This window comes from Triticum urartu, chromosome 2A (genome assembly GCF_056163025.1).
Source record: "Triticum urartu cultivar PI428250 chromosome 2A, HENAU_Tu73, whole genome shotgun sequence".
In the NCBI taxonomy this organism is placed as follows: domain Eukaryota; kingdom Viridiplantae; phylum Streptophyta; class Magnoliopsida; order Poales; family Poaceae; genus Triticum; species Triticum urartu.
The window spans coordinates 561,222,918-561,244,745 of record NC_141874.1 but is presented as its reverse complement, the minus strand read 5'-3'; the positions used below and the strand labels follow the sequence as shown (position 1 = coordinate 561,244,745).

Below are 21,828 nucleotides of genomic sequence, written 5' to 3'. Positions count from 1 at the left end.
GAGGAGACTGAAGATCTCCAAGTAGCATCGCATAGCATAACCCTAACCGATGATCCTCCCCTCGTCGCCCTGTGAGAGAGCGATCACCGGTTGTATCTGGCACTTGGAAGGGTGTGTTTTATTTAGTATCCGGTTCTAGTTGTCATAAGGTCAAGGTACAACTCCAAATCGTCCTGTTACCGAAGATCACGGCTATTCGAATAGATTAACTTCCCTGCAGGGGTGCACCACATTCCCCAACACGCTCGATCCCATTTGGCCGGACACACTTTCCTGGGTCATGCCCGGCCTCGGAAGATCAACACGTCGCAGCCCTACCTAGGCACAACAGAGAGGTCAGCATGCCGGTCTAAATCCTATGGCGCAGGGGTCTGGGCCCATCGCCCTTTGCACACCTGCACGTTGCGTACGCGGCCGGAAGCAGACCTAGCCTAATGGCGTTCCAGTCCAATCCGGCGCGCGCCACTCAGTCGCTGACGTCACGAAGGCTTCGGCTGATACCACGACGCCGGGATACCCATAACTACTCCCACGTAGATGGTTAGTGCGTATAGACCAAATGGCCAGACTCAGATCAAATACCCAGATCTCGTTAAGCGTGTTAAGTATCCGTGAACGCCGATCAGGGCCAGGCCCACCTCTCTCCTAGGTGGTCGGAACCTGCCCTGTCGCTCCGCCTCAAAGATCCACTCGCGGGTGCTCCTACGAGCCGACCCGTCTTTAATCACCACATGTATTATGTATAAAGTATATAGTATATACCCGTGATCACCTCCCGAGTGTTCACGGCCCGGTAGTATAGCGTGGCAGACGGACAAGGATGTAGGGCCACAGATGGAACTACTAGCATCCTATACTAAGCAAGTAGGCTTGCAGGTAAAGGTATCAACAGTAGTAGCAAGGACAGGCTATGCATCAGAATAGGATTAAGGGAAAGCATTAACATGCTACACTACTCTAATGCAAGCAGTATAGAGAAGAGTAGGTGATATCTGGTGATCAAATGGGGGGGCTTGCCTGGTTGCTCTGGCAAGAGAGAGGGGTCGTCAACAGCGTAGTCGGTCGGGGCACCAGTAGCGGCGTCGGTCTCGGTGTCTAGCGAGAGAAGAGGGGAAAGAACAATAAATATTTAAGCAAACAGATGCATAGCGATGCATGACATGACAAGTATCGGTGCTAGGGGTGCCCTAACACGGTACGAGGTGGTACCGGTGAAGGGGGGAACATCCGGGAAATTATCCCCGGTGTTTCGCGTTTTTGGGAAGAGGAGCCGGAGGGGGAAAGTTACGCGTTCTCTATGCTAGGGTTGCGTGGCGGACGAACGGGTTGCGTATCCGGAATCGTCTCGTCGTTCCGAGCAACTTTCATGTACAAAGTTTTTTCATCCGAGCTATGGATTAAAAGATATGATTTTTCAAAGTTTTAAACACTATTCTGAAATTATTATTAATAAAAAAAGGTGAAATTGCTATGTGCACCCAGCAGAGTGCACACAGCAGGGCCACCAGAGGCTGACAGTGGACCCCGTTGACCAGGTCAACTGTTGACTGGTCAACTAGGCAGGGGACCCACATGTCAGTTTCTGACAGTGTTGACTAATTGACTAATTAGGTAATTAGCAGGTTAATTATCAGGATTAATTAATTTAATTCATTTAATTAACAAAATAATTATTTTAATTATTATTTACTTAATTAATTTTTTTATTCATTTAATTTTAAATTTTAATTAATTGATTTTTTTAAACAACGTTCTGGGCTGGGGCCCACTTGTCATCGACCCATGCGAGGCCTCACATGCCCAGCCTCACAGAGGAGGCCGGCGACGTTCACGGCGGTTCGTGGTCACAACAAAAAGGGGGCGGCGTCGATGCGGTGCCGCGGCGGGAGAGCGGCAGCGCCTAGCAGCGAGGCAGCAACAGCAGCATCATGCAGCGGTGGAGCACGAAGGAAGGAGGCAGCGGCAGCGTCAATCGGCGGCAGCAGCAGGCGAGGCACGCGCGTAGGCACAGTCGTGGCTCGCGTAGGGCGCGACGACGATGGGTGCCGGGCGCGCGCGGGCAGCCAAGGTCGCCGCCGGAACGGGGGAACGAGGTCGAAGACGAGCTAGGAGGGGCGGGGGGCGCGCGTCTGTAGACCTGGCGGTGAGCGCGACGATGTCCAGCGGGCGCGGATGGCGCCATAGCGGGCGAGCGAGCGGCGCAGGGGAGGCGAGGCGAGGGCCGCCGCGATGAGGTGCGAGGCATGTGACGGAGGAGGACCGGGGGGTGCGATGCAGCCATGGGGACGCGAGTGCCGTCGCGCTGGCGGTAAGTTCGTCGGGACAGAGGGAAAGGGAAGAGGCCAAGGGCCTCACCGCGGAGTCGTAGGGCAATGGCAGCGGACTCGGGGAGGCGTCGGGGTTGCGTCCGGCGAACGGCGGCGAGGTGCTGTAGGGCGGAGGCACGGTCCTCGGGCGCGGGCTCGCTGGCGAGGTGGGGCTCCAGCGCGGCAAGGGATCGGGCGCAGGGTGCTCGGTGTCGCTGGAGAACGAGAGGGAGTGGGGGTCTCGATCGGGAGGAGTGGGGGGGTTCGTGCGGGAGGAGTGGGGGGGTCGTGCGAGGCGACGGGATGGGCGCCGCCCAGATCCAGGGGGCGAGGGGGAGTGAGGGGGGGATCGGGGACGGGAGTGGTGGACGGTGGGTTAGGGTTTGGGGGGGGAATGGATAAGGGGAGGGGGGAGGCCGGTTGGGCCTGCGCCCGAATGGGCCGGCCAACTGGGCCAGTAGGCCGTGGGAGGGGGTTCCCTCTTCTTTTTTTTTGTTAGTTTCTTTCTTCTATTTATTTTCCTTTTTAATTCATCTAAAAGTATTTAGGCATTTTATAAAAAGGTGTTTACTTCACCATAATTACCGATGCAATATTAGACATAGCCCGAACATTTTATTTTAATATTTGAAAACTTTTGACGTTTGACTTATTTAGGATTTAAATTTGAAACTGTTTTGAATTAACCCGAGATTAATTACAGTGACAGAGGTGACGTGTCACCATTAACGTGAGATCACTGTAGCATGATTATCCGGGCGTTACAATCCCAGGCAGGAGGTCTGCGCCTCTTTCGATCTGTATCCCAGTTTGTGCTAGCCTTCTTAAGGCAAACTTGTTTAACTTATGTCTGTAATCAGATATTGTTGCTTCCGCTGACTCGTCTATGATCGAGCTCTTGTATTCGAGCCCTCGAGGCCCCTGGCTTGTAATATGATGCTTGTATGACTTATTTCATTTGTAGAGTTGTGTTGTGATATCTTCCCGTGAGTCCCTGATCTTGATCGTACACGTTTGTGTGTATGATTAGTGTACGATTGAATCAGGGCGTCACAAAATTGGTGATGGAGGAAGGTTGATGATGACGATGGCGACGGATTCCCCTCTCCGGAGCCCCGAACGGACTCCGGATCAGCCCTCCCGAGAGGTTTTAGGGCTTGGCGGCGGCTCCGTATCATAAAACGCGATGAATCCTTCTCTTTGATTTTTTTCTCTCAAAAACCAAATATATAGAGTTGGAGTTGAGGTCGGAGGAGCTCCAGGGGGCCCACGAGGTAGGGGGCGCGCCCTAGGGGGGAAGGCGCGCCCCCACCCTCGTGGCTAGGGTGTGGGCCCCCTGGTCTTCATCTTTTGCAAGGATTTTTTATTATTTCTGAAAAGATGTTCCGTGAAGTTTCAGGTCATTCCGAGAACTTTTGTTTCTGCACATAAATAACACCATGGCAATTTTGCTGAAAACAGCGTCAGTCCGGGTTAGTTCCATTCAAATCATGCAAGTTAGAGTCCAAAAGAAGGGCAAAAGTGTTTGGAAAAGTAGATATGATGGAGACGTATCATGTCTCGTTCATGTCTACATAGTTCTCAAACCCGTAGGGTCCACACGCTTAACGTTCGGTAACGATCGATATTATGAGTTTATGTGTTTTGATGAACCGAAGGTTGTTCGGAGTCCCGGATGTGATCACGGGCATGACGAGGAGTCTCGAATTGGTCGAGACATAAATATCGATATATTGGATGACTATGTTTGGACATCGAAATGGTTCCAAATGAGTTTGGACATTAACCGAAGTATCAGGGGGTTACCGGAACCCCCCCCCTCGGGAGTATATGGGCCCTAATGGGCTTTAGGGGAGAGAGGGAGGGGCTGCCTAGGGCAGCCCCCCCCCCAAGGCCTAGTCCGAATTGGACTAGGGGGGAGGGGCGGCACCCCCTCCTTCCTTCTCTTCTCTCTTCCCTTTCCTACTCTCCTACTCCTACTACATGGAAAGGAGGGAATCCTTCTCTCGGTGGGAGTAGGACTCCCCAGGGCGCGCCATAGTAGAGGGCCGGACCCCCCCTCCTCCACGCCTTTATATATGGGGAGGGGGGCACCCCATAGACACACAAGTTGATCATTGATCCCTTAGCCGTGTGCGGTGCCCCCCTCCACCATAATCCACCTCGTTCATATCGTAGCGGTCCTTAGGCAAATCCCTATTCTGATAGCATCATCATCACCGTCATCATGCCATCGTGCCGATGAAGCTCTCCCTCGACACTCTACTGGATCGTGAGTTCATGGGATGTCACCGAGCTGAACGTGTGCAGATCACGGAGGTGTCGTACATTCGGTACTAGGATCGGTCGATCGTGAAGACGTACGACTACATCAACCGTGTTGTCATAACGCTTCCGCTTACAGTCTATGAGGGTACGTAGACAATACTCCCCCCTCTCGTTGCTACGCATCACCATGATCTTCCGTGTGCGTAGGATTTTTTTTTGAAATTACTGTGTTCCCCAACAATATTCACATCCATAGACCTTGAGAATGTCGTGTACCTTCATACCTTGAGTTGTCAAATGTTACTTGTAACTCGGTGATTATAATAGTAACTTTTGGGTACACAGAAAAAGTATGTCCAGGGACTCGATTGTTCAAGACTGGGATTTGCTCCTTTAAAGATGGAGAGATACTCTCTAGGGCCACTCTGTGTTACGGTATTCATCATCATCTGGCCAGACAAAATGTGATATGATCATGGGGATACCGGACTATGGAGAGGAGAAAAGAGACCAAAACTAGAAACAAGGATAAGGTATTGTGATCAAGTTGTTGCTTCACAAGGATACTGACAAAAAGTCTCACCTCGGGTTTTTGATGTATCACGAAGCAAAGGGAATTGTTAAGCAAAAAAAATTGCTCAATAAAATAACTTCGTGTGTATGTGGACATCATTATGGATGTTCAAACCCTGTTGATGGTTATTGACTGAAATGTGTTGCGGGTTCATGTATGCATATTTACCGAACTTGTAGAATCACACGCTTAATGGTGATTGGTTTGAAAAAGTACTAGAGTTCCTAGGAGCATGATAGAAAGGATACCACAAATGTTTTGGGTGATTCCAGGAAGGCCCCGGTGATATGGGAAAAGTTTTGGAGATGCACGGGAAGGTCTCGGAAGGACGTTGAAGGTCATGGAAGATTAAGGAAGGTCGAAAACCTTTTAGAAGATATGAGAAATTCTAGGTGGGTTGCCCCTTTGGTGGGACCAAGGGGCAGCAGCCACATGGGCCATATCGGTGCACTCCCTCCCAATTTGGGGGGCAAGCCAACTTGTTGTGTGGGGGAAGGAGTTAGCGAGGATCCCCTCCCCTTGTGTGTCGGTCCTATGAGGGGAATTGCCCCTACCCAAGCCACACCGCCCTTGTCCTCTTATAAATAGAGTAGATGGGTGATGGTGCAGATTCCCGTAGTACCCTCAAAAGGGTACTTAGTGTGGCTGGAAGACACATATCGGAAGTCACAAGGGGAATTTACCCAGGTTCGGGCCTCCATTGAGGAGTAATACCCTACGTCTTGCTTGTTTTTGTTATTGATGGTGGGTATACCTCGTGCGAGGGATTACAATGGGATGAATGAGATACTGCCGAGAGTTGTTCTATCAGAAAGTAGATGGGAATGAGATCTCCCTAGACTCCGCTCAGCCTCCTTAATTTTCGGCAACAAAACAATCTCACCAAGATTAAGCCTGGATAGGTCAAGTTGGATGGCATGAAGATAATCGAACAACTTCAACAAGTCAGTTTGATGAGATCCCATAAATTCTGATAGAATTCTGCGAGGAAGCTATCCGGGGCTGGAGCTTTATTATGTTCCATTTAGCACACTGCAGCTCTCACCTCCTCTTCAGAGAAAGGTGTTGTGATTATATCATTCTCTTCTGCAATGACTTGTGGAATATCAACTATTCGGGTCTCATCAAGGATGAATTTTCCTTCATCTGGCGGCCCAAAAAGAGTTTTTTTAGTATTTAATGATATAACTTTTGAGCTCTGCATGACCTTCGATCCGCCCCTCCTCTTGTTGGAGACTAAAAATACATTTCTTCGTATGCCACCCATTGGCGACCAATTGGAAGTATCGTGTATTACTGTCTCATTTCAATATAAAGTCAGCTTTAGATCTTTGGAAATATTTTATTTCCTCACCTCACAAAAGATGTGCAATCTTCTCATTGGACCGACTCTCTAATACATCGCCTCTGTGATTTTGTTGAGGTCATCAATAATGGTGGAGAGGTGTTTCATTTCTTTTTTGTACATCCCATTGGCGTGTTTTGCCCATCCAGATAGGTATTGCCATGTGGCCCTTATTATAAAGTTCCATCTGCGAATAGGCGTACGACCAATGGCAAGCCTGTCCCATACATTCTTGATTACGTCTGCAAAATCTTCCCTGTGCAACCATCTCAATTCAAACTTTAAAGGGAACTAGCGAATGGGCTGATAGAGTTAAAATCAAGAATGATGGGCACACGATCCGATAGTGCCTCGATATGCTCTAGGGCATGCACGTTGACTAAAGGAAGTTTATCTTCCACTCGTTATCCATGAGTACCCTATAGTGCTTCTCATATGTTGGCACATAACGGTTATTGGCCCAAGTGAATTGTCGCCTGACATACTAGCTTCCCAAAGATTCAAACTGGCAATCACATCGTTGAATATGAAAGGGCAGTGTGTGTCAAAGCGGTCATTATTTTTCTCTTCCTTGTTCCGAAGTATATTAAAGTCCACTCCAATAATCATTGGATGTGGGTTATCCTTAGCCATGTTCACCAATTCCCAAAGGAAAGAAGATTTATGCTCATCTTGGGCAGCCCTAGACTGCAACCCGGCTCCATGTAAAATTACCAGCTCTATTTTGGAGGTTGAATTTAATGTGAAATTCATGATTCGAAAAACTAACAAGTCCATGGTTGTGATTAGTAGCCCTAGTAGGATTCCTCTGGACTTTCCACGTGCGGGTAGACTGTGCCATATGTAGTCGAAACCATCTGAAAGGTGATCGAGGACATGTGCAAGAATGTCACATTTACCAGCCTTGAAAATGGCCACAAAATCTACTCGATGTTCTCTCACACAATCATCGACGTGTTTACATTTAGCCAAGCCTGAAATACCTCAGCTATTCCAAAACGTGTCTTTCATGTGGAAACTCGGGTTGTGGTGGCTAACTTCGCCTTTTTGGGCATTTTTTGTTTCTTTTTTGAGGAATGTGATTTTGATTTTCGCGAAAACGCTATAAAGTCACAAAACGTGGACCTAGGTCATGCGTCCTCTAATCCAACCTCGGTAACCGCGCTAACTAAGTGGGAGAGAAGAGGATCATCATATGTGACACCCACCCTCTCCTCAGTGTTGGGGTTAAGCGGGGTACTCATACATCTTGGAGAAACCTTTAAACTATATATCTATCTCCATATGTTTGAGCACCCAAGTCGTGGATGGGGTGTGATGTTCGATGGCGGTGGCGCGGAATCTGTACCATATGCCAGTGGCGGTAAGTGTTGGCCGGGGTGGTGAAAACCTGTTCTATCTTCGGCCAAACCAGCGGCGACGAAGTTCGTCCCCTTCTTTAAGGCGTCGTCGTGGCTCTCATTGCCTGTCGTGTTGCTCCAGAGGAAACCCTGGTCCTCGGATCGGGCGGTGGAGGCGCTCCGGTGTCGTAACCTTCCTGAAGGCGCCGCCTTGAAGCCAACTGTTCGTCGTATGCAGCTTCATCTCTTCTTGGTGGCATGTTAATGGTTGAGGACCCCGGTAGCTCCTGTAGTGGTAGGGTTGGTGTTGCTGCGCTCAACTCCTATGTACCATGTCTGGGGTGTGTGCGTGTCTTGTGGTGGCGTGCATTTGTACCGGGTTGTTGATGATTGCAGGGAAACGACTTGGTAAAAGACACTTCATTCGCATTTTTTCCGATAGACACCAACATTGTTTTAAAATACTCCCTCCGTTCCTAAATATTTGTCTTTCTAGAGATTTCAACAAAGTAGATAATATAATAGCATAATAATGCATATAAAACATCCAAAATTGATAATATAATAGCATGGAACAATCAAAAATTATAGATACGTTGGAGACGTATCAGTATCCATGAGTACCCTATCGAGCTTCTCATACTCGCACAAAACGGTTATTGGCCCAAGTGAATGGCCGCCCCGACATAATAGCTTCCTGAAGATTCAAACTGTTAATCAGGACGTTGAATAGGAAAGGTCGGTGGGTATCAAAGCGGTCATTACTTTTCTCTTCCTGGTACCTATATATATTAAAGTCCCGTCCAATAATCATTGGATGCGGGTTATCCTTAGCTAGGTTCACCAATTCCCGAAGAAAAGCAGATTTATGCTTATCTTGGACAGCCCCACAGACTGCAACCAGGCTCCATGAAAAATTATCAGCTATGTTTCGGAGGTTGAATTTAATGTGAAATTTGCCAGTTGAAAAAGTTAACAAGTCCATGGTTGTGGTCTATATCCCAAGTAGAATTCCTCTGAACTTTCCATGTGCTACTATGCCATGTGTAATCGAAGCCACCTGAAAGGTGATCGAGGACATATGCACGAAAGTCACATTTTACCAGCCTTGAAAAACACTATAAAGTCACAAAACATGAATTCAAGTCTTGCATCATCTAATCCAATCTCAATAACTGCACCAACCAAATGGGAGAGAAGTGGACCATCATATGTGGCATCCACCTCCTCCTCCTCGATGTTAGGGTTAGGCAGGGTACTCATACATCTTGAAGAAACCTTTACAAGATCTATCTTCATATGTTTAAGCACCCCAGCCGAAAGACTCGCTTCATTTGCATTCTTTCCCATAGATATATCAACATTTTCTAAAATAGAAGCAATACGAGTCTCTGAAAAAGAAAAGAAAATGATTTCACGGATGCAGTACCTGGGGTGTGAAGTCCAAATTACGCGTAGCCAATTATTAATTTTTTTTAGAAAAGGCGGATGACCCCCGCCTCTGCATCTGGATGATGTATACGGTCACTTTATTAATTATTCTCATAAGACCTTACAAAGTCATACAACAGTAAGACTAAAGTCGTCATCTAAGCAACAAACTGTTGCTACACCTATACAGTTGATGAAGGAGCGCAGATAGCCTAGGCCTAATACCAAATAGACATCGCTGCCAAGCCTAACATCTAAGACCTGAGACCCTAACCTAGCCACTTGCCGGGTCTGGGGCACACACTGGTCCGGCGTGTTTTTAAAGGCCGCCGCCGCCAACTGCCACTGCTCCATCTTCAGAACTGTACTGATGCATCAACCTTGCTCGGTTCAGCTATCGTTGACGCCACCACGGCGCCCAATGGCACCTCCTCTCTGCGCGCAAACAGCTGAACACGTCGCGGTCGCCACTGATGCACCTCAACGCCATGCTGCCAAGTACCACCGGCCGACACAGCTTGAAGCCTTTGGAGGATCTGTCGTGCGTAGCACCTGCCGACCAGGCATGACCAAGTGTAGCACCTGTCGGCCAGGCATGACTTGACATCTCCACCGAAACTCCGTGCAAGACGAAGCTGCTCCACCTCCTGCCTCTGACTTCCAGCGCTGCTCCACAAAACGATGCTCCCAAGAGAGAAACGACACCGCAGTGCCGCCATCGTTCGGTCTGGAACACCAGATCCTAGAGTTTCCCCCGGAGCAATACAAGTGGGTCAACGGTGGTCACATGCCGATGCCTTCATCAAGGTAACGACGTGGAACGCCGCCATCGCCCGCCGTCGGCTCGGTTTTCACCGGTAACTACGTCTCCCCGACTCGCAGCTGGTGCCAGATGACGGATTCCGAGATCCGAACACCCGGCCTCAGGCCGACCACCTCTGACGGAAAAGATGACCACCACCGCCGGCTGCACCGGTCAAAACAGATCTGATCGGAGGTGCCGCCAACGAGACCACCAGGCCCTCCATGCCGCCGTCGCCGATCTGAAGGCAGTATGCACGCCACCGCAGCCCGTCGCGCCGCAGATCCTAGATCGGCCGCGCCACCACACGCCTTAGGGTCCGTCCCACCCCGGAGACGCGCGAGAGAGGAGATCCCCTGCCACCGCCGTCGGCCCCCGGGCTTAGCCCGGCGGCGGCCGAGGAAGAGGAGGAGGGAGTTTGCGGCGGCGGCGGCGTAGCCGATTATTAATAGCAGCACTAATTGTGTCTATATGAATTTATGAGGAAGTAATCAAGAAGCGTACCCGCATGCATAATGTATTCACTTTGTGATTACGACGAGGTCGTCCGAAACCTCACGCCGGTGCCGATAATCCAACTACGAGGGCAATGCCGTTTTAGGATCGCTTTTAGTCTAAGAATGGTGTTGTTAGTTGGATTAGTGTTGCCAGATCGTGCAAACCACGTGTAGTTTCCGTACCTCTCCAACCAAATCAACCGAGAGTCGCCAACCCGAATGAGGATTGCGTCCGTGAGCTGAGGAAGAGCAAATTAAGGCGAGACGTGGTAATTGAGCAAGCAGAGGAAGAGTGGGTTTCCTTCCTGTTCATGCCGTGGCTGCTTTAAGCAGTGCAAAATTGGACGAAATTAAAGGGAATGCTTAACACACATGGCCAGGTCCTGGATTTTTATTTTATTTTTTTGAGATGGAGGTCCTGGATCTTTTCGTAGGACTCTTTTCCATCGAACGAAGAAACGATTTTCTCATCACAAGAGATTTGCTACTTACATGTAAACAATTCAGAAATAATGTTTTCGTTTTCTGTTTCAACCGTAATCCAAATCATGTGCTAGCATCCTAGATCTTTCAGCTTTCGCCTCATGAACTCGAATTATCAATGTTAAGTTCTGCTCTTCATGCGAGGCAATCTCGTCCTTCAATTTATGATTGGACGGCTAAGATAGTCATGCTATTAGATAATTCAGTTCTGAGGATATCACGGCTGCAGGCAGAGAAATGGGTGATCCTCATGGCCCCTTCCTTCAGTTCAGAACAGATAGCGTTAGGTTCTTTGGGATTCAGTTTGGTTTGAGTTTGTTTCCTTGTCATTCAAGCTGAATAAAGGTAAGCAGTTTTCTTTTGGGGGGATATAACAAGAAAATTTGTGCAAGCTCTATCTCCTCCTCACGGCTCCCTTTGAGCACGATTGCAACCTCAGATCAATCCCCTACCTCAGTGGCCAACAAGTGGCATACATACTCAACCAAACAGGGGTAAGCCAACAAGCACTAGATTCTCTGTAGTTCTATTCTGAACCCAACAACGTAAGCAACATACAAGTGGTTTGTTTTGACAGAAAAAAAGAAAGTGCTTAAAGGGTGACACATTATACACACTAGAGAAGTGAACTGCAGACATTCTGCGTGTAACTTCCCAGATCGCAAGATTACGGTCGTCGAATTGGCCTGAACAACTTTGTCCTCAACTAGATACATGCATGGTGCGTGTTCAAGTCGCTACCGCGATGAACTTGACGTTGGAGGCCAGGGTCCAAGAGATGGCAACTGCAGAACAGAGGAATCGCCTGGTATGCCTCTACTACTTGATATAACTTTGAACCACTGGCTCTCAGGGTCGCAGGTTGGATCTTCGGTCAGGCACTTGCATTCATCTGTGGTGATGACGCCGTCAGGACCGGCTTCCAAGCACACTCTGGTCCCATTCTTAGTGAGTTCGGCCGAAACATGCATTCCTGAATCAGAAATTAGCTGCCACTTTGAACAGGATTTGCTGCAGCCAGCCCCAAGCTTTGCAGTATCACCCACAGACTTGGCTTCAAGGCATTGCCCGGTGTGCTTCAGCACAAGCTCATACGCGGAGGTGTAGTTCCAAGCGTTCGATTCATCGCACGGACCCAGCTTAAGCACATTCGCAGATTCCACCAACACGCAGAGCCCGGTTAGAGGATGAAATATTACCTTGTATGGTTTGTGACTGCTGGGTAGACCAGGACCTGCAGTATATATGAGTATCCAAATAAATTCTTCCACTATCAAAGTGTCGGCATTATATTTTGCGTGGATTTTAGTTTTTCTTGCATACTTGGCTACTACATATATCATCATCGAAGTGCATCCCTAGCAGTTACAATTTACAATCACTTTTGAAAGTCAATAAATGCATACTGGTAAATTATCCTAAATGAATACCCATGAAAGGCTTATGTGTTGGTTCAGCAAATGAATGGTTAGGCAAATATGTGCAACAGATAGCACAAAATTTGTGTCTGACAACGTCGCTAGGTAGTAATACAGAGATAGGTAAAGTTCAAACCTTGAAATGGAGATTGCAGGGAATTGATCCTTTCAATGAAGCTGGGGTTCCTAGCTGTATACCAATCCCATGTTAGCAAACCATATGTTTCATCGTAAGCTAGAATACCCTCCCTGATATAGTAACTCCCTTCGAGAGCCCAAACAGCCCAATCCAGATCCATTTCAGCTGCTACACTTAAGAAGCACGTAAGATAACGATTGTCAGCAATATGCGTGCCAGACATGTCAAACCCAATCTCAGAGAAAAATAACGGCCATCCTTGTTGAAGAAGAAAGAGTCCTTTAGTCCTTATGGACTCAACAGCCACTCCACAAGCATCATTTTGGTTCCAATTTTCCCAATCAGTTCCATCTGAGAAACCATACCAATGCTGCTCGAAGACTAACTTTCCAGTAAATGACAACTTAACTTGCTTTGGGGACAAGAAGGAGAGACTGTTGTCAAAATCCAGGCCCGACAAAATAACAAGGACATTAGGGTTTGCTGCATGCACAGCTTCAGCACCCTGTTGCATATACCTAAAGAATGTAATATAAGTTTTCAATATCATCAGTTACATAGAAAAGCCTTCTCAATAGCATGACTCATGAGGGCCTTTGCTCAGTAACATACCTGTACCACAAACTAACATTTTGGTAGGGGCCACGAAGCTCATTACGCAAGCTCATGCCGACAACATTCTTTGTGTCCCTAAACATTGTTGCCATTGCACTGAGGCCCTTCAACCATTCTTCAGGGTCGAAGTATTTGTCTCCAAAGAAGCCATTACCGTCAGTTCTGCTACAGCACCATCCTGGAGTAGTCATTTGGTTATCAAGTATGACCATAATGCTGTTGCTGGCCAAAGCTGATACCACTTCCTATTAAGTTTGACCCATATCAGAAGGATGATCATAATCATAATTCATTTACCCCTTGATAGACAAAAATAAAAATACTGTTTTCACTTCATGTTTAGCCTGGTAGTAGGTGTGTCACAAGAAAAACATATAGGTTGGGTAACTACATTATTTGACTATTTGTTCTATATTACCATGTCAGCTAACTAGATACCTCCCCGAGAGACCCTCATGCCCAACTAGATAGCTGGTATGGAAAAAGAACCAGCTCACCTAATCCATTCGTTTGATGTGACATGTATCCCCATCATCCAAACAAATCCTACAAGCAATATTTGTGCTCACTAGAGCATTGTGACTTGCAAGGCACCCTCATATTGGACCATCAATTTGGTGACTAGTAGGTATGCCTCTGTTCAACCTAAACAGTGGCGAATAAAAGGGAAGACAATCTTTTAAGCAAGAGCGATGGCATTTCCTGAAATAGCAAAAAATGATAACTTATTTCTATATTGGCATTTATCCCTCATCTTGCATCAGATGGTGTCCTTGATAAAGAGAAAAGAAGGATACCCTGAGGTTCTTTGGCGAGCCTTGTGAGTTCTGATGAATTATTTGCCATCAGAATTCCTCTAATATGCAATGTTTGGACTTCTGAAGCAAGTTTTACTTATTCAAAACAGTGCTAATTTCAGCTGGTTAGCTACAGACAAATTGATCCATGGCATACACTTTTTTCGACAATATAATTTCTCTTATTTATTCCCCGGAACAGTTATTTACTTTATGTCTATATATAATTGACATACGGTGTTGTGAAGTTCAGTTCACTGCTAACCTGGCACTCTAGCAGCAACAAATATATTCAAGATTCTCATTTTTGTTTCTTTAAAGAACCTGTAGGTTGCATTAAAGACATGTTCAGTTTTGGCATAACTTAACCTTCCAATTCGCAACACTAGCAACACTTGCCAATTCTTTGGTGGTAGTAGTAAGATATATGTAAGCATCCATTTCAGAATATTATTCTTTGACTACTGCTTCTTGCACTTTGAATACTAGCTAAATGGTTTGATTAATACCGACATCAAGTCCAAACCAGAACAACGCAGGAATCCGAATAAACAAATGCAATCATGGCTTCTCAGGGGATAACCTCGGTTATTTAAAGCGCTGACAGCAACCACCTACCCGGAACACATCGATGAGGGGCAGGTCCAGGAGGTCTGGGTTGTTGACACGCACGCCGGCGGCGGACTCCCGCAGGCCGAGGCGCTCCAGCGACCACCGCAGCGGCAGCGACGAGAGCGTGGCGTTGGTGGCGAGGTAGGTCGGCCAGGTGAGCCTCACGCAGTTGAACCCCATCGCCGCGACGCGCGCCGCGATGTCCCCCACGCCGCGCCGGGACAGGCCCTCCGCGGCGACGGGCTCCAGGTGCGACGCCCAGTTCGCGCAGACCAGCTTCACGCGCCGCCCGTCCGCGCCCACCACCCACCGCGACGCCGTAGAGAGCGGTAGCGCCGGGAGCGAGACCGAGGCGGCGCGTGCGGACGCTAGGAGGACGAGGAGGAGGCCGAGGAGCAGTGGAGTTGGAGAGGAAGAAGCCATGGTAATTACTGGGACTGGGACTGGGAGAGCAGAGAGGCGGATCTGGAGTTTAAATGGGGCATGACATGTGGGACCACGACGTGTGGGGACCATGCGTCAGCTGCTCGGATAAGCAAAGAAAGGCAAGCGGCGGTTGGCCTGGTGCGCTTAAGCGGTTAAGCTCGAGCGAGCTCGAATGGCCACCGCCGTCGTCGTCTCGGCGGCGGCTCTCCCCGCCGCGCCGTCGCCGGTGCGTTATACACCCCGCCGAGCGGCGCTGCGCGACGTGCCTCAGCTCCACGCGGCTCTGCTCAAGTCCGGTGAGCTCACCACTTCGCCAGAGTCCTTCCACTCCTTCCTCGAGGCTACCACGCTCCCGTCGCCGGCCACCACCGCGGCCCACCTCGCCTACGCGATCCGCCTGCTCCGCCTAGGCCCCCACCCGCCCCTCTCCGCGCGGTCCTACAACATCCTTATCCGTGCCCTCTTCCGCGCGGGCCACCCGGAGGATGCCCTCCACCTGTTCGTCGAAATGCTCGATGCTGCCATTGCTGCCAACGTCTGCCCCGACCAGCACACCATTGCCAACACCGTAAAGTCCTGCGCCAGGATATATGCCTTGGCTACAGGGCGCAGCGTTCAGGCGTACGCTGTCAAGCTTGGGTTCATGGCCGATCAGTTTGTGCTGAACAGCTTGATACATATGTATGCGAGCTGTGGGGATATCATGGCGGCAAAGGTACTGTTCAACGCAGTCGAGGAAAAGGGTGTCGTTACATGGAATGCGATGATAGCGGGCTACTTCAAGAATGGAGACTGGAAGGAGGTAGTGGACATGTTTAAGGGTATGCTTGAGGTTCAGGCACCGTTTGATGAGGTCACATTGGTGAGTGTTGCCACAGCATGCGGAAAAATAGGTGATTCTAAGCTCGGCGAGCGGATTGGAGTTTATGCAGAGGAGAAGGGGATGGTGAGGAACAGAAACTTGGCAACTGCGCTGGTTGACATGAATGCCAAGTGTGGAGAACTTGATAAGGCGCGGAGATTGTTTGACAGGATGCACTCCCGGGATGTGGTTGCTTGGAGCGCGATGATCTCTGGCTACACTCAAGCCGACCGATGTCGAGAGGCACTTGCTATTTTTAATGAGATGCAGGCTACCGAGGTGAACCCGAATGATATAACCATGGTCAGTGTGCTCTCTGCCTGTGCTGTCCTGGGTGCACTTGAGACGGGCAAGTGGGTGCATTCATACATAAGGAGAAAGGCCTTGCCCCTTACAGTTGTTCTTGGCACTGCGCTGGTGGACTTCTATGCAAAGTGCGGATGCATTGAAGATGCAGTCAAGGCATTTGAGTCGATGCCTGTGAGGAATTCTTGGACGTGGACAGCCTTGATAAAGGGCATGGCAAGCAACGGAAGAGGTAGAGAAGCGCTGGAGCTCTTCTCATCCATGCGGAAGGCCAACATTGAGCCTACAGATGTCACATTCATTGGTGTTCTCCTAGCTTGCAGCCACAGCTGCTTAGTTGAGGAGGGTCGCCGGCATTTTGATAGTATGACCCAGGATTATGGCATCCATCCAAGGATTGAGCACTATGGCTGTATGGTTGATCTGTTGGGACGGGCAGGTTTGATTGATGAGGCGCACCAGTTTATCAGGAATATGCCAATTGTGCCAAATGCAGTTGTCTGGAGGGCACTGCTTTCTGCTTGCACAGTTCACAAAAATGTTGAAATCGGAGAAGAAGCGCTGAAGCAGATCACCCCACTAGATCCCAATCACAGTGGTAACTACATACTTCTATCGAACACCTACGCGTCAGTGGGACAATGGAAAGACGCAGCTATGATTCGGAAGGAAATGAATGAGAGAGGGATCAAGAAAATTCCTGGGTGCAGTCTCATTGAGCTGGATGGGACAATCTTCGAGTTCTTTGCTGAAGACAGCGACCACCCCCAGTCGAGGGAGATATATGAGAAAGTGGATGAGATGATTGAAAACATCAAGATGGCTGGGTACGTCCCAAATACCGCTGACGCAAGGCTAGATGTTGATGAATCTGAGAAGCAAGTGTCCGTTTCACATCACAGCGAGAAGCTGGCCATTGCGTTTGGCCTGATGAAGTCGCGCCCTGGCGCAACCATTCGGCTGTCGAAGAATTTGAGAGTGTGTGTGGACTGCCACTCCGCCACGAAGTTGATCTCGAAAGTGTACAACAGGGAGATTGTTGTCAGAGACAGGAACAGGTTTCATCATTTCAAAGATGGTTTGTGCTCCTGCAATGATTACTGGTGAGTATAAATTCTCTGCGCGTCAAGGTTTTTCTCTTACATAAGTTTATATGTACACCGGGGTCACCTGAGCCAGAGAGGCTGTACAGCACTTTGTAAGTAATCTGTAAGTACGACAATGCCGTTCACTCTCAAACAGGAGCTCAAGTTATTAGGTATTAAGATCAAGAGCAAATTATCTGCAGAGTTTCAGGCTTGGTTAGCTCAGACATTCTAATAACCTGATGATTCAGTTCCCAAAAACCAGAGTTGGTTAATCTGTTTTCCCTTTTCTGGATAGGATCTTTGTAGTTTTCTTCTTTTTCTCCTTACCTCATGTAACATACCACTATTAATGAAAATTTACGTAACATACCACTATTAATGAAAATTTACCGTAGAACTATTGTCCTACGGTGTGCGCTTCAAAAAACTGTTAGAGAAGATTCCTAGCCTGCCAGAATAGAAGTTGGTTCTGCAGCTTCAAGAACGAGAACTGAGTGTGTACAGGCTGCACATTGCTGTGCATTGCATGAATACCAAAACGAGGAATAAACCTGTTGCATTTTACTTAACTTGTAAAGAAACTGTGGTGTGCTTACATAAAATTTCAAATGCGGAGCAGCACAGTTTCCTTTCATTGTTTTGGCCACAACGACGGCATTTGCTGGGTTCAACCTACGGCTGCTTCTGGTGAGTTGGTGTTGTTGTTGTTGTCAACAAAGCTGACGCGTGGATGCGCACATGTCTAATTTGTTTAGCCTTATTATAATCTTTGTTGTAATATCGGCTGTTGATATAACCACTTATCTGTACATCGGGTGAGTGAGAAATCTCCATATCCGACAGAAGCAGTACCTTTCAAGTGTCATCCGGGCGGCAAGTACACCAAGTTGTAAGCAGCGAAATTGCGGAGGAGCATTCGGCGACGACGCTCATTGGAATCTTGCCCATCAAATCGTTTTGGGATTCTCACGCACTATAATAGCCCCAATTGTATTTATGTCCTTATAACTAGTATTTATCTTTCCCTGTTCAACATAGCAGACGTAAAGTACACGTGTTTCTGTTCCCCGCACATTAAGGTTTCTGTCTGCTACACTGTTCCAACTCCACTGGCATAAGTTCCATTCATGTCATTTAACATTGCTGGTGCACTTTCAATACGTGAACAGAAAAAGTGCTCTCTTTTTACCACTTACACTCCAAAATTTTGATTGTTACTACAAGTCCGGTCATGTGATATAATATAAATAATTTGACGGTTAATAAGGCGCTCGGATTCTTTGTACGGGCAAAGACTTTCTTGTCCAACCTATCAATACATTATGTCTAGGCCACTAGGCAGAAGCATGCATGGCTAGTAATAGCTTGAACACAAATGTAAAGGAAAACCTCCTGGGGTAAAGACCACAGATAAGAAAGTTAGTATTTGTTATATTTTTCTATTCCATTGAACACACCGGTAGCTAATTCGAGCGACAAACTAACAAGTTATGAGATAAATCTCGCTTCATTTAGAAACTTAAGCCACGTTCATCTTTCTCTTCTTGCACGCGATGCTATTATGAGTAAAATGATTTACGAGGAATTATAGCCAAAAAATGACTATTTTGTTTTTGTGCGCATCATCTATTTTGTGCACATTATGTAACCTCCTATCATTTTTTTCGGCACTAATCAACGGGAGGAGGAACAATGGCCGGGCGAAGAGAATCAAAGGGGCGAGAGCAATGACAATGATGAGTACAGTTTATGTAATTAACACTATGAAGATAAAGCATCAGTGGCTCAATACTCTTCGTAGTCCAATAAATGTCCAACGGTGTGTTGTACTTACAGCAGGACTTTTGGTCCTAATTTATTGTCGCCAAATAGATGCGTACTATATCACTCTACGTTGGAGTGTATTCAACAACAGCAATTCATTTCATCCAATTATATGCACGAATCTTTAGACAGCAGTGCAACGACGGAGATTTTAACGAGGGTAGTCGCCGAGTGCTCTTAGTTCGCGTCCGAGTAAGCAGCCGCTTTAGACAAACAACGTTACAGCGGCGGCCTCAATCCGCACCACCACGCCCCCGCGACAACAGTTTGCCATGGCGTCGCTCCAAGCTCCCGAGCTCTTGGCATGTCTCCTCGTCGTCGTCGCCACCCTCCTCCTCCTCCTCAAGCAACTGCTCGCGCCGAGCAAGAGACGCTCCGCCTCGGCCTCGGCCTCACCCTCCCTCCCGCGCCCGAGGGGCCTGCCCCTCATCGGCAACCTCCACCAGCTCGGCGCGCTCCCGCACGACTCCCTCGCCGCGCTCGCCGTCAAGCACGACGCGCCTCTCATGCTGCTCCGCCTCGGCTCCGTGCCGACGCTCGTCGTCTCCTCCGCCGACGCGGCACGCGCCGCGTTCCAGCACAACGACCGCGCCATGTCCGGCCGCCCGGCGCTCTACGCGGCCGCCAGGTTCTCCTACGGCCTGCAGAACATCTCCTTCGCGCCGTCGGAAGGCGCCTTCTGGCGCGCCGCGCGCCGCGCGTGCCTGTCCGAGCTCCTCGGCGCCCCGCGGGTGCGCGGGTTCCGCGAGGCCAGGGAGGGCGAGGCCGCCGCGCTCGTCGCCGCCGTGGCCGACGCGTCCGGCGCCGGCGGTGCCGTGGACCTGAGCGGGCTTCTCCTCGCCGCGAGCAACAAGATCGTGCGACGTGTCGCCTTCGGCGGCGACGACGGCGGCGAAGGTGGCGCGGAGGCGAGTGCTGTCCTCAAGGAGACGCAGAGGCTTCTTGGTGCTTTCTGGGTCGCCGACTACGTGCCGTGGCTCGGGTGGCTGGACGCGCCGCGTGGCCTGCGGGGGCGTCTGGAGCGGAACTTCCACCAGCTCGACGCGTTCTACGAGAGCGTGATCGACAGTCACCTCAAACGGCGAGCATCCTCCTCCGCCGACGAGGAGGAGGACTTGGTCGACGTGCTCCTCCGCCTGCACGCCGACCCGGCTCACCGGAGCACGTTCAGCAGTCGCGACCAGATCAAAGGCATCCTCACGGTACATACTCGTGCACTTGAATAAGAACAAATACACACGCACACAAGCATTTCGTTGAAAATTCTGGCTTTTACGTATCTTTGAAGGACATGTTCATTGCCGGGACCGACACGTCGGCGGCGACGGTGGAATGGACGATGACGGAGCTGGTCAACCACCCGGGCATCCTCGCCAAGGCGCAGGACGAGGTGCGCAGCGTGGTCGGCGACAGCGGCATGGTCCGGGAGCCCGACCTCCCGGGGCTCAGCTACCTGAAGCTGGTCATCAAGGAGTCCATGAGGCTGCACCCGCCGGTGCCGCTCCTGGTGCCCCGGGAGACCACCGAGCCATGCACGATCCACGGCTGCGAGATACCGGCCGGGACGCGGGTGCTCGTCAACGTGAAGGCCATCGGCGCGCACGCCGGCGCGTGGGGCGCCGACGCGGCGCAGTTCGTCCCCGAGCGGCATGAGCGCGGCGGGGACCTCGGCGACTCCAAGCCGTGGCACGACAGCTTCGCGCTGGTGCCGTTCGGGATCGGGCGGAGGAGCTGCCCCGGCGTGCACTTCGCGACGGCCGTGGTGGAGCTGCTGCTGGCCAACCTGCTCTTCTCCTTTGACTGGAGCGCGCCGCTCGGCAAGCTGGACGCTGAGGAGGAGAACGGGTTGACCATGTACAGGAAGAACCCTCTCATGCTGTTCGCGAAACCACGGCGATGCGTGTAGTACGATGTTGTGATCTATGTGCAGCAAATAAGTGACTTTTGGTCAATTTATTCATTATCTTGAAACAGTCAACATTATCAGTTTTGCTGTTTTGAAATAGTAACAGATCCATCCGACCTAAACATTAAAGTACAAAAGAAACGATAACATTTTTTTTTGATCGGACATCTGCCAATGTCAACAGAGATATTTATAAGATGATTGAGCTGTATACGATTGCATTTGATAGTAACTTTGCGAGATTGAGAATGAGCGGCTGTGTTGTCTCTATGCAAGCGTCCAAACATATGTAGGAGCAACTCTAGCACGTCTTAGGGTCCTGATTGATGTAATGAAACCGATGATTTTAGCCGAAAAGGTCGTCCTAGCAGGGTTGCACACGTCGGAAGCGTCTATGACCGACGGTGTCGACCTTGATGTCGTCGGCCTGTTGATGATGAAGAGAAGTAGAAGTTGAAATTTGGAAAATAAATATGTAATCAATGACATGGGTCCAATATGTAATAAAACTATGAAGGTTGAGATATGGCGAATCGGATTTTGCACGTTGCATGTCCAGCCTCGAAAAGCATATGGAATGCGCTTCATATTAGGATCAATATATCGACAAGAGGAAGAGGGTGAATGAGAGAATCTATGGAATTCTTCGAAAACATAAAATACTCTAGGAAATAGAAGAATAAGGGAGTATGAAACAGTAATACAAAGGCAAATTAAAACAGGAAAATCAATACCGATAACTTAGCATGCGGCTCAAAACTCCCGTGGAAGGAGCATAAGAGTGCGGGC

General features: G+C 49.2%; 3 protein-coding genes across 5 annotated transcripts; 2 read left to right on the top strand and 1 right to left on the bottom strand.

Annotated features, from left to right (window-relative positions):
* Positions 1 to 11,541: 11,541 nt before the first annotated feature.
* On the bottom strand, positions 11,542 to 15,180 carry LOC125538727 (glycosyl hydrolase 5 family protein). Its single transcript, XM_048702003.2, has 4 exons — positions 14,634 to 15,180; positions 13,216 to 13,463; positions 12,601 to 13,121; positions 11,542 to 12,280 (listed from the first exon to the last, which is right to left on the bottom strand). The coding sequence occupies exons 1-4, from the start codon at positions 15,141 to 15,143 to the stop codon at positions 11,784 to 11,786; spliced, it is 1,776 nt and encodes a 591-aa protein (XP_048557960.1). The 5' UTR covers positions 15,144 to 15,180; the 3' UTR covers positions 11,542 to 11,783.
* Positions 15,181 to 15,216: 36 nt separating this feature from the next.
* LOC125538726 (pentatricopeptide repeat-containing protein At1g08070, chloroplastic-like) lies at positions 15,217 to 18,362 on the top strand. Of its 3 annotated transcripts, none has more exons than XM_087544364.1 (2): positions 15,217 to 17,324; positions 18,153 to 18,362. In XM_087544364.1, coding segments are annotated over exons 1-2 (2,100 nt in total). In that variant the 5' UTR covers positions 15,217 to 15,225; the 3' UTR covers positions 18,154 to 18,362. The 3 variants fall into 3 exon arrangements, with proteins under 3 accessions (XP_087400490.1, XP_087400489.1, XP_048557959.1); XM_087544363.1 differs by lacking the exon at positions 18,153 to 18,362 and adding an exon at positions 17,929 to 18,124; XM_048702002.2 differs by lacking the exon at positions 18,153 to 18,362 and having other exon boundaries at positions 15,217 to 17,499.
* A 742-nt stretch (positions 18,363 to 19,104) lies between these two features.
* On the top strand, positions 19,105 to 21,197 carry LOC125533644 (cytochrome P450 71A9). The gene is made up of 2 exons (XM_048697021.2): positions 19,105 to 20,335; positions 20,422 to 21,197. Exons 1-2 carry the CDS (start codon positions 19,406 to 19,408, stop codon positions 21,037 to 21,039), a joined length of 1,548 nt encoding a protein of 515 aa, XP_048552978.1. The 5' UTR covers positions 19,105 to 19,405; the 3' UTR covers positions 21,040 to 21,197.
* The last annotated feature ends 631 nt before the right edge of the window (positions 21,198 to 21,828 follow it).